A 12,926-nucleotide genomic window follows, 5' to 3' on the forward strand; every position below is an offset into this window, starting at 1 on the left:
TCAATACTCTTGCTATCATTATTGTGAATGTATATCAAAGCTTCTTGTAAATAGAAAAACATTTTATTACTTATTATTTTTGGAAAGTTGACAATCCACATTTTACCAGTGGTTGAAAAGCCACATCAGGTGTTTGCAAGAGTAAGGAGAAGGGAAGGTGAAAGGCATCCGGAAAGTTGAAATAATTTATCTACCTTACAGAGATTCATGCTTTGAAAAAGTGAGCTCAAGTGTATAAGAAATGGTGCTGAATACTTGGATAGTATTTGCAGATGATAAAACTTCCTACCTTTATTACACTATTTAAAACAGGGTGAATAGGGTAAAAGGTAAAATAGAGGATGCATAGCAAGCGAGTCACAGCATGGAGTGGAAAATATAAGAGGAGATTATGCTAAACTAGAAGGGATCAGGAAGGGATATTTGGAGGAAATGGGAGCTTGAGCGAATTCTTGAAAGAGACCATGAAGAAGAGTATATCTAGAAAGTGGAATAACAATATAAACATAGTTATAAGAGACTGGATGTTTGTTTCTAGTGTTAACCAGTACCCCAGCTTGGAGTGAATCTGGATAGGTGTGGTTGGATATGTAGGTAGAAGATGCCTTTTGGAAGATCCTGTACATTTTGTAAACTTGGCCATGCCTAGTGTGCTGTAAATCTTTTAAGTCTCTGTTTTCATTGATTCTTGTGAGAAGCCTTCCCCTATGCACTCAGGCAGAACTGACTGTGCCTTTTTCTTCTTTTTTTTGTAAATGTTTATTTATTTATTTTGAGACAGAGATACAGAGCAAGCAGAGGAAGGTCAGAGAGAGGGAGACGGAATCCTAAGCAGGCTTTGCGCTGTCAGCATGGAGCCTGATGTGGGGCTCAAACTCACGAACTGTGAGATCATGACCAAGCTGAAAACGAGTCAGACGCTTAACTGGGCCACCCAGGCACCCCCGATTTTGCCTTCTTATTTGCTTCCTTTATGTGCAGAGCAGTGTGGCAATATGGTTAAATGGGGATTCCGGAGCCAGGCTTCCTGGGTTGAAAATCTGGCTCTGTTATTTACTAGTTTGTATGAACTTGGGGAAGTCACTTAACTTGTCTGTGCCTCAGTTTTTTTATCTGTAAAGTTGGAGTGATAATATCTGCTTTTTGTGGCTGTTTTGAGAATTAATGGTTTAATTTACATTAAGTACTTGGAAAAGTATCCAGCATGTAGTAAGTACCATCTGTAGTGATGGTGTTATTTATTTATTTTTTAAGTTTTATTTATTTATTTATTTATTTATTTATTTATTTATTTATTTAGAGGGAGAGAGAGAGGGGGAGGGAGAGAGAGAATCCCAGGTAGGCTCTGTGCTGTCAGCTCAGAGCTGTGGGCTCCATCTCATGAATTCTGAGATCATGACTTGAGCCGAAATCAAAAGTTGGATGCTTAATTGACTGAGCCACCCAGGTGCCCCTGTAGTGATGGTGTTATTAACCTCTGTAAGACACTTTATCAATTGACCTATGATAGGATTTATTTACATGCCCCATGTTCCTATTGGACTGCGCCCTTTTGGAGGAAAGGTTATATCTTATGTTTACCTTTGTATTCCTGTTGCTTTGTACTGTCTGCCTTCTGCATGGTAGTGTGAGTATAATTCTACAACACATATGTCTGCAACACATTGCCCCTCTGAATCTTAAATTCAATCTCAGATCAACTGGGTTTCAGGAAGAACTGCCTTGTACCAGTAGACTTGCTGGTTGTACTTGCTCTGACATAAATATAGCTCACCTCCATAGATAACATTGTAAAAATAATTTCATTAACACTTCTAAAGTAAAAGGCGGCTCCTAATGTATAAGAAGAGTTATAATTATTTACTAAGTGTGTTTTATTTCTCTAATGAAATGAAGTTTAATGTTTCATTTGCATCATCTAATCATGGGTGCTACAGGTTAACTCTTTGATATAAAAACATTCCTGAGTAATTAAAGCCTAGTGTAATTTCTTCCAACTTAATGTGAATACATGTGAAGACATCTGTGCTTAACTTGCAGGTTAGACAAACAGAAAAGATATGGTACGGGTGCTACTTAATGACGTCTTTACTATGTACAGTCTTGCTTGCTAGTAAATGTTATTCCTCTACATTCACCTTAGAATGTGGCCAGGCAGCTCTGACTGGGATTTTTTTCTTGTTTGTCCTCAAGTTCTAATAGAAATAGGGAGAAAGAGACACTTTTGCCTAAACTAGAATTCTCTGTCATGTTTTATACACTTGATCTTTCTTTTTGTATTTAAGAGAAAATGTAGGTTCTTATCATTATACATTTTGATACTTCAAAATTCAACGATAGAATTTTAAAAATTAGGTTTTAATCAGATGTGAATCAATTTTATTTAGAAGGTTTTAGAACTGGTACTTCTGTTGTATGCATCTGGGCATTGTTTAGGAATTTTGGACATTTAGGGAATAGTATGTTTCATGCAGTTTCAAGTCAGTTGAAGGTGTTGTGCTTTCTAGTTCAGAGTGACATGGAGCCAAGATTAAAAGCTGTGAGCTGGATTCCTCATTTTGCAGACTGACCACTGTTACTGGCAGAAAATATCTGGCAAGTTCCTTATCTTGGTAATATTTTTGACCTGATTATTACTATGGTTTTTAGAAAAGGAGAACAAATAAAAGGAAAATCAAGAACCCAGACACTTGAAGTTGAAAATAAGTCATATTTTGAATTTCCCTTTATTTTTGGAATTGTTATCTGAATTAACTTGAGAACCAAGTTTTTGAAATATAATTCTGTCTCATTATGCTCCCAAAAGGACTATGCAGAGATCATTTGTGCAGTTTTCATTCTAGTGTTGAAATAGACATGTATCTCTTACTCAAATACTGAATAATCAGGTTGTCTCCGTCATAGCCCAATTGGAGTGCAGTAAGAGAGAATTTGAAACTGCTGTCAACAGGTGGGTTTTTTTTTTTGCGCACTTTCCAAGGTTATCTAAGGTCTAATAGCTGCTACCTTCATTCCTGAAACATTTTTTTTTTCTTTTCTAAGATGTTTACATGGAAATAGCCAACACTTTTTTTTTTTTACAAGTTAACATATCTGTATTGTAATGTTTTTAAGTTCAGAATTATGGGGAATTCAGAAAGTATAGAGCCTCATCTTTACTGAGGAAATGACATTACTCCACCCAAATGGAAGGCTTAAATAAAAATTAGCCAACATTTTTTAAATGCTTAACAATGTGCCAGACACTGTTTTAAGTTCTTCATCTATATTTAACTCATTTACTCCTCACAGTAACCCTGAGAGACACATTCTGTTCCACTTAACAGATGAGGATACTGAGGTACAGAGAAGTTAAGGAACTTACCCACAGTCATGTCACTGATAGGTAGAGGCAGGAAATTAGCCTAGGTAATCTGCTGCTAGAACTCACACTCTCAATCACTTGGCTATGTTGACAAGAGTAGCCAGTAAAGTGGGCTCCTGTGTTCTTGTCTAGAGACAGGCATTATTCTAGTGCACCCACTATGATGTCTATGAAAGGAGAAAGCAGCTTATCTTTCTTAGTGAAGGAGCAAGCAAAGAGTAGTTCAGGAATAAATGGTCGGTTGTGGGATGTTGTGTCAGAGTTCCTTTCGACAAAGCTTCCAGATAGCTCACTGAATTTGAGGGGAAACTGAGAGGAATTAGTGGTAAGGAGGGTAGAGAAGGAACGATCTCTCTTACAGAGTTCTCGTAAGCACACTGATTTCATCTGTATGTACCATCCCTCATCTCAACTCTACTGTAGGAATTGCTTCTGTGACTTCAAATCCATTTTACCATAAGCTCTTTTTATTGTACATAGAAAAATACAGGGACATTAAATGGGATGCTTTCCCTGTCTCAGGGAGAGTACGCACATATAGCTTGGCTTAAAATATCCCAGGAGTCTACTTTCTTTCTTTGTCTTCTCATAACATTTGATGTAGGGTGTTATGATTTCTCTACCCATCGTATCAGAGCTGTGCACCGTCAGATAAATGCGTACTTCTGCACAGTGCACTTCTGTCTGGAAGGCCAGGCAACTTCCCCACTTTTATGAGCTGGACTTGAATGATAATAACTGATACCACTTATTGAGTTGCCTAGTATGTACCAGGCACATACTTCATTTAGTCTTTAGAACAATCCTGTGAGATCAGTATTACTGCTCTATTGTAAAGATAAGAAAAAATGGAAGGATGGATGATTGTCCAAGGCCTCAAAGGTAATTGGTGAAGTCTAGTTCTAATAAAGTGTTTGTGTTTTCATTGACTATTAATTCATTAAGAAGGGTCGCTTCATCTTTCTTCTTGAAAGTCCAGTCCAGAGACATTCTTGAGCTGATCGAATTTTCTCTCTTTTTTAAAAAAATTTTTTTAAACATTTATTTATTATTGAGGGACAGAGAGCCACAGAGCGTGAGCAGGGGAAGGGTGGAGAGAGGGGAGACACAGAATCTGAAGTAGGCTCCAGGCTCTGAGCTGTCAGCACAGAGCCCAACATGGGGCTCGAACTCACAAACTGTGAGATCATGACCTGACCCGAAGTCAGTCGCCTAACCTACTGAGCCATCCAGGTGCCCCTAAAACTTTCTCTCTTAAATTGAAAGTACCTCTCAAGCAGAATGTGTAGCTGGCCCAAAGTTTTAGTCCTCTTGTGAAAAGAGGGGTTATCTATGAGTACCATCATCTTTCCAGAGAATAATTTGTTTTTTCTTTCTTTTTATTTTTTTTAGAGCCTCTCTGAAGCTTGAGGCCTGTCATCTTCAAAATTGTATTTGTTCAGGGTGTTGGTGAGTTCTCTGGGTAATAGTGACACAGAAAAGTGACCTTAATGTTTGAAGATCTATTCATTCATGAGTACTTACATTGATAGCTGCTTACGGTTTCGTGAATGGTGGGTTACCACAGTAAGTCCTGATGTCATGTCTAGGCACAAGATCACAAGTGTTCTCTTAAAGAAAAAATTATGCTGACACTGGTTAAAATGTTAAGGAGGACTTTATTCAAGACTGCTAAAGGTGGGGGCGCCTGGGTGGCGCAGTCGGTTAGGCGTCCGACTTCAGCCAGGTCACGATCTCGTGGTCCGTGGGTTCGAGCCCCGCGTCGGGCTCTGGGCTGATGGCTCAGAGCCTGGAGCCTGTTTCCGATCCTGTGTCTCCCTCTCTCTCTGCCCCTCCCCCGTTCATGCTCTGTCTCTCTCTGTCCCAAAAATAAACGTTGAAAAAAAATTAAAAAAAAAAAAGACTGCTAAAGGTGTCAAGCTTACCACACACAATAGGGGAGAGAGAGCATACTCACCTCTGAATGCAACAAGAACAAGTGGGGATTTATAGCCAAGGAGCAGGCTTGAGGCCAGGATAGAGCGGGTGTTGGTGGATGGAACACCATTCCATTTACTAGGAGAAGACATCAAAGATAAGGAGGATTCTTGGTGAAGGCAGGTGAAGGACTAAATATAGGGGATGAAGATTTTGGTTGGGTATCCAGAGTTGGGGAGTTTTCTCTAAACTGACTTGGCAAGATTCTTGCTAAAACTGGGCTCTGTAGGCCGAGTGAGGACTGAGAGCCAAGGCAGAAAACTAGACAAGATGAGAGCTCAGAGGAGCCTGACTAAACACTAGTTAAGGAGAGAGTCTTCATTGGGTCCTGTTGCTTAAATTAAAATTAAGAGTTCACGTATTGGACTTGAACCCATGGGAAATACCACTAAGTGAAGTGTATAGTGAATTCCAGAAAAGTATGTTTTCCTACTGGCACAGACTTCTGTGGAAAGGTTAGTATGGATGATCAGAGTGGCTCTGAGAGGTGGAACCTTTAAAGCCTCCGTGATGCTGCACTCTCAGAGTGATTTATAATTTTACTTAAAAAACTTATACAGTGTTTATTAAATGCCAGGCTCAGTTCAGAATCCTTTGCAAACATTAATTTGCTCAGTCCTTGAAAGAACTCTATGGTGGTTATGCCATTATTATTCACTCTTTTTTTTTTTTAATTTTTTTTTTCAACGTTTATTTATTTTTGGGACAGAGAGAGACAGAGCATGAACGGGGGAGGGGCAGAGAGAGAGGGAGACACAGAATCGGAAACAGGCTCCAGGCTCTGAGCCATCAGCGCAGAGCCCGACGCGGGGCTTGAACTCACGGACTGCAAGATCGTGCCCTGGCTGAAGTCGGATGCTTAACCGACTGCGCCACCCAGGCGCCCCTATTATTCACTCTTTACAGATGAGGAAACAGAGGCTCAGAGGAGTTAAATAATTTGCACAAGGTCACATAGCAAATACTTGGTGGGACTTGGATTTCCACCCAGGCAGCCTGGCTCCAGAGTCTGCATTCTTAATCACTCTGTTAGGCTGTATCCCAGGGATTTACTTCTCATTATTCTGGGCTTTACTTTATTCTCTCCAAGAATAAAGAATTCTTCTGGATTTAGTCACACTCTGGACTTTATTCAGGCTGAAGCCTGGATTGAAGAATATATTTAGCTTGAGGTCCCCTATAAATTACAAGGTTATTTGTAAATAGCCTTTCAGGTGGCCTTTCACTTTAGGAGACCTAATTCAGTAGTTTATTGGTTAAAAACACATTCCCTACCTGCTCTATAGTCTATATATTGGTGACCCTTTCTAATCAAAGGTTGGCTGCTTTCCCCTCCCTTTCACTCCACCCCACCAGCAACCTTAGTAGCATTCTTTTTTTTTTTTTTTTTTTTTTTAATCAATGCTCCATTTATAGGGAATGAATGGTAGTTCTTTCATAAAGGCTTTGGGAATTGGCTTCCATATAATACACAACTAGCACCAAAAACTTTCTTACATGGGCAAATCCCCAGTGAGCAGAGCAGATCCAGTTCCTAAAATAATTCTTTAGTAGTCTTCTTAAATTCTGCTTAAATTTGTCAAGCTAGTATTTGAAAGGTTCTGGTAAATATAGTATTAAAATCAGAGTTACATAATAATACACATGGAAACTCTAGAGTATCACATGGTATCTTCAACTTATGATTTTTTAAAACTTTTTAATTGCAGATCTGTCTATGGCAGTACAGAAATTTTCCCAGTCACTGCAAGATTTCCAATTTGAATGTATTGGTGATGCTGAAACAGATGATGAAATTAGTATTGGTGAGTACTACTGTTCTTTAATATTCTATGTAATTTAAAAGTCCTGCTTCAGATAGTGATTTCATTGAAATCAAACAGATTCACATACCCAAATACTAAACATGTAAAGTATTCTGACTTTAATAAAAGTATTAGGGCAATTTTTGGTTATTGTAGAGGAGAGTATTATATACTGTCTAAAAATTGAACTCTTGTTTTTTTCCATAAGGAAATTATTTATTCATCATTCTATAATTTAGCTTAGCCCTTTGATAAGAGGTAGATAACAATGTTTGTCTCTGCCTCAAAGTGAATCATTCACTCAAATACATATTGGACATCCACTATTAAATATACAAGGTACTGGTTTTAAGAATTATTTTGCTTTTTTAAAAATGTAAGACCAGTTTCTCTCTTTTTAAAAATGTATTCTTCTATTTAAATTTTATTTTAGAGAGAGAGAGAGTACGTGAGTGAGGGAGAGGAGCAGAGGGAGAGAGAAAGAGAATCTTAAGCAGGCTCCATGCTCAGTGCAATGAGCATGGAGATCAATGTGGGACCCTGGGATCATGACCTGAGCTGAAATCAAGAGTCAGATGCTGAACCGACTGAGGCACCCAGGTGCCCCTTGATTTCTCCTTTTTTAAAATTTTTATTTTTAAAAATTTTCTTTAATGTTTGTTTATTTTTGAGAGAGAGAAAGAGAGAGAGAGAGAGAGAGCACATGTGTGCACATGAATGGGGGAGAGGCAGAAAGAGAGAGAGAGACACACACACACACACACACAGAATCTGAAGCAGGCACCAGGCTCTGAGCTGTCAGCACAGAGCCTGATGCGGGGCTCGAACTCAAGAACTGTGAGATCATGACCAGAGCTGAAGTCAGACGCTTAACCAACTGAGCTACCCAGGCACCCACCCCTTGATTTTTCTTTTTTCTTTTTATTTTTTTAAATGTTTATTTATTTCGGAGGCAGAGAGAGACAGAGCATGAGTGGGGGAGGGGCAGAGAGAGAGAGAGAGAGAGAGAGAGAGAGACACACACAGAATCCAAAGCAGGCTCCAGGCTCTGAGCTGTCAACACAGAGCCCGACTCAGGGCTCTAAGTCACAAACCACGAGATCATGACCTGAGCTGAAGTTGGTCACTCAACCAGCTGAGCCACCCAGGTGCCCCAGCTTGATTTTTCTTTTAACATGAGTATTTGTTTATAAAGAAAGAAATCAGTTATGATGTACTAAACCAGTATTACTATAGGATAGAGAACATTACTGAGGATCAGGAAACTTGAGCCCTAATCCAACTTTGCCTTAATAATTAAGCAGTCTGACCCCTAGACATGCCCATTCCTGATTCAGATGTTTTATCTCCCATAAAGTGAAGAGGTGGGGTTATGTGATCTCTGAAGTTTTAATCTGTATCTGATTTTACTGTTTGAAGATCAGATTCGTATAGCATTCCTTTTCCCTACATTTTAACAATCACTACTTACTTAACAGTTTGTAGATAGTGGGTCCATTTGAGGCTGAATTAGAGACATGCCACATAATCAAAAGTCTGTATAGAATATGTACATTTAGGAGATAATACTAAATGTACTCACCTTCCAGGTATAAAAAACAGAATATTACAGGTGTTTTGAACAGTGACTCTCAAAGTTTAATGTATATATGAAACAGCTAGAGATCTTATGAAATGCAGATTCTGATGCAGAAGATCTCAGGTGGAGTGTGTGATTCTGCATTTCTAATGGACTTAACGGTGATATTGACATTGCTGGTCCATGGACCATACTTTGAGTAGCAAGAATTCATAATCCCTGACATGCCCCTCCACAATCACCTTCCTCTGCTTCCTCTACCATTTCTTTTTCTTCATTGTTTTGTCAGTTATATATGTATTCATAAACCGTATATTTTTATTTCTGAAAACCTAAGTAGCAAGTCCAAACCTAGCTGTGAGAGGAAAAGGCAATTTTATCCCCACCAAAAAGAGGCTCTCAGGAGAAGATAAGCTGAATGAGTTGGATTCACTGTGTGGCTTTAGCTTGCCTACATTCACAAAAGTCCCTTCTGGAGAAATCACTGGCAGAATGCAGAGTTCTTCAACAAGATCTTGCTGCATATGGGATTTGTGTTATGCATACAACAGGGTGGTCGAGGTGGCAGGCTTTCAGAGGGGCTGTGCCAGGTGGTCACTTTTTTGGGTTTTTCCTTTAGAAGTGTTAGCTACTATGAGTGGGTATAGAGGTAGCTCGTCTCTTGAAGTCATCAATGACTCCTCCTCCCTCAATGCTGTGATGAAAAGTAGCTGAGCCGTGTTGGAAGAAGGTTGAGGACTGCCACATGGGCCTCAACAGCATGACTTCTTTCTCTTTACAGAATGAATGAGAAAGGGCACCATCAGTGATCATGCGCCACTGGCACTTGGAACAATGGTTGTCATTTTTGTGTAATACTTCTTGACATTTGTTTCATAAATGTCTAGCCCCCAGCATAGCCTTTGTAACACACACCTGGCCAAAAAGCCTAGATTATATTACTAAAACACTACTATGTTAGCACTATTATTTAGAAAAAGTAAAACCCACATATTTATATAATAGCATTTATTTTCACTTAGTAATGTAATTGTAGTTCAAAGAAGGCAGAGGCCAGATCTGTCTTTTCTTTTTTTAAAACTACTTTAGCTTTGGCCCCTGACCTAGGGCCTGACTCATGGTAGACCCTTAAATTGTTGAATAAATGACATAGTTTTCCCTATAAACTTTAATTTTTTACTTATATATAATATATATAATACATATTATATATGTGTATATATATACATATTATATATGTATACATGTATATACATATATTATATGTATTATATATATATAAATTTGTTTTCTTTTAAAGAATATTATGGTAAATACTTCTGGGTTTTCATAGATATTATGATTCTTAATGATTTCATGACTTCAAATTATTCCATCAGGTTCATATACATAAACTTATGAAATAAACTCTAGAACATTTAAGGTTCTTGTAGTTGGTCTTGCTAAAGAGTACAGTAAACATTTCTGCATATTTCTCTTAATTTCCATTAAACTTCTTACTTACAATACCTTCTTGAAGTCACATGTAACTGCAGTGGTAGGGTTTTTAAATACATGCCCTGCAGCATTTCAGGCATGTTAGGTGATTTTCCCAGATTGTGGTGAATTTGGTATTCAACATTGGTCTGCTTGTCTCTTTCCACTTTGGCTAAATGGATGTTGTTGTGGCTCTTGCAGATTAGATTTGAAAAGTGTGAATTGATCAGTAGGTTAACATTTATGGTGGGCAGTGAATGGTGGATGAAATTCTAGTATTTTGGGGGCTTTAAGGAGTTAGATAAAAGATTGGGGGACAGAAGATGAATGCTATGTAGGGGTAGATATAATATTGCTTGTTGCTTTTAATCAGGAGACTTATGTAGCTCCTGTTATTGGGAATCTGAATTAAACATTAAAACTTTATTAGGAAAACCTAACTTAGAGCAAAAAGTATTGTAAAAAAATTGTAAGAAACAAATAAAGTAAAAATACAGGTATGTTCGCATATCCTCACCACCCAACACTTTTTATCTGAGCCCTCAAATACATTCTAAACATTTTGAAATAACTGTGTAAGAAAGAGGAAAAGACTTGAATAACTGTTCCTAACCTGAAGGAATGATGAGGATATTGCAAGTTGTCGTTCCAAGGACAGTGACCTAGGAATGTATCCCTGACACTGTTGGGTAAGGCTGGAGTGGATGCAGTGCAAAGAACTATCCTTACCCACCTTTATCAGTTTTATTTATTTTTATTTTTCTCATCAGGTTTAATTCTGTATGGGAAGGTACATAGTTTCAGCTTTGTTTAAAATAGCGTGTTGAAGCCCCAGTTTCAGCCTCTTATTCCTCTGAATAAGAGGAATGAAATAGGGACCGCTGTGACTCGTACGTAGTATTGAGTAATAATAGCATGACACTCTCAGCCAGAGGAGTTTTGAGACTTACCAATGATGTAACCACTAAAAACGATGACTTACAAAAACTCCTTCTTTATAAGTAAGCAATGTCAATGAAAAATAACTTGTAAAGTCAAGACATTTGCAGACTTTTTGTCTGTGAGTTGTGGTGGGAATGGGTGGGAAGGTGGTAGGAAGATGAATAAGATGTCTGCTTTCAATGTGCTTACAGTGGAATATGGCGAAAAACAGATTCTGAGCAAAGTAAGGAAAAGAAGGTGCTGTTTCCATATCAATATAATTACCTAATTTGTGGAAGCTGTTCCGGGAGTGTTTTAGATGTGTAGGCCTGTGTCTGGTCTGTAAGTCAGTCCCACTCTTCATGTGTCCCCTTCTGCTCTCACCCTTTTGGACTTGTGCTTGCTGGGGTTTGTTTGTTTAATTTTCAGCGTTAGTGAGACATTGCTGGCTTGGAAGGGCGCAAAATGTAATTAGTTGTCTGGGACCCAGTCTGGAATTTCTCAGGCTCAGAGAACAAGTCAGTTGTTTCCAGAAGAGAAGTCCCAAGCAAGACAGCAAACTTGAGCTCTCTCTTTAGCACCCTCCTTTCCAGTTAGGAAAGCAGTTAGAGGTCATTACTCCTCTTCTCTAAGGATAAGTGAACTGCACGTGAGCTTTTGATGGCTCCCTTTTATCTGCCAATTACAGCTAGCCTGGTGGGAAGCAGCTTGTTGAATCCATCCAACTTAACTTCTCACAGCCGCTCTAATTGCCTGCTTTGTATACTGCTTTAGTTTTTGAACTGACTAAAGATCTTGAGTTAGGAGGGAGTTAGGAGTTCACCAGCTGGACATTTGGGGCTTACAAATTGGTGAGGGAGGGTATGGAGTGATTACAAACTGGTGTAAGACTCCATCCTTCTTAAAGAATTATATGGGTAGACCAGATACCAAATGTACCATCATTTAACTATATTTACATAGTAAGTAATATGTGTGTAAATGCAAAAAATCGATGCCCACTGTGTCAGTACTGGTGTGAAGACATGCATGGGAATTGATAACTTCCAAAGTCATGTCTAGCCTTAAAACCTTACTAGTAGGAAATAAAGGCTATCTCTACAAAAAATAAAATACTGTCCATTTAAAAACACTGTTTACACTGGCTTGTTCAAACAATAGAAGCTCAAAGTTATTAATGTGAATCTACCTATTAGACAGGTTGTTTTGCTAGGTGAATTTAGCATGTGAGAGTATAGGAAAATAAAGGGCTGTAAATCTTAGTTTATCACTTCAGAATTTATATCCATACCAGGGTTGGGGATTGAAAGTTACTTTGTTTTGTTCCTGTATTTGGTGCCTATAATTTGAAACCACTTTTAACCAAAGTCTTAAAAGTCTAGATTAAAAATCAGATATTAGTCAGCCTGCACTAGTGCCAATAAAAATATGAGTCGTTAATATGAGGCAGATCTTGTTCATTCTCTGTAATCTTGGAAACCATTGAAAAGTCCATTTGCAATTGTGCATAAACAGCTTGGTTAGCGATGTTGTATGATGGCCTGTGGTAACTCTCAGGAAAGTTTTGGACAACATGAACCTTGCTCTTAAGAGATTAAACATTTACCAAGAAGGAGAGTCAGTTTGCTAGTAAATATTTTAGGTGGAGATGTCATTCCTTTAGACACACCTAAACAGAAAATTCCTGTGGTAGAGACAGACAACACACAACCACTTGTCAACTAAGGTTATAACTCCCAGCTCTGAGTGGAGAAATGAGGCCATCAATTAGGTAATTCAGATCAAAATACATTCGTAATAATTG

At 38.4% G+C, this 12,926-nt stretch overlaps 1 protein-coding gene across 1 annotated transcript in view; it reads left to right on the top strand.

The window, feature by feature from the left end:
* Nucleotides 1-12,926, top strand: part of ARHGAP42 (Rho GTPase activating protein 42) — a 339,332-nt gene that overhangs the window by 88,541 nt on the left and 237,865 nt on the right. Inside the window, exon 2 of the mRNA XM_040489702.1 lies at nucleotides 7,051-7,146. Within this exon, the coding sequence (XP_040345636.1) occupies nucleotides 7,051-7,146 (96 nt within the window). The remainder of the gene's footprint in view (nucleotides 1-7,050; nucleotides 7,147-12,926) is intronic.

This window comes from Herpailurus yagouaroundi, unplaced genomic scaffold (assembly GCF_014898765.1).
Source record: "Herpailurus yagouaroundi ecotype Mexico unplaced genomic scaffold, PumYag 180, whole genome shotgun sequence".
Taxonomy (NCBI): Eukaryota; Metazoa; Chordata; class Mammalia; order Carnivora; family Felidae; genus Herpailurus; species Herpailurus yagouaroundi.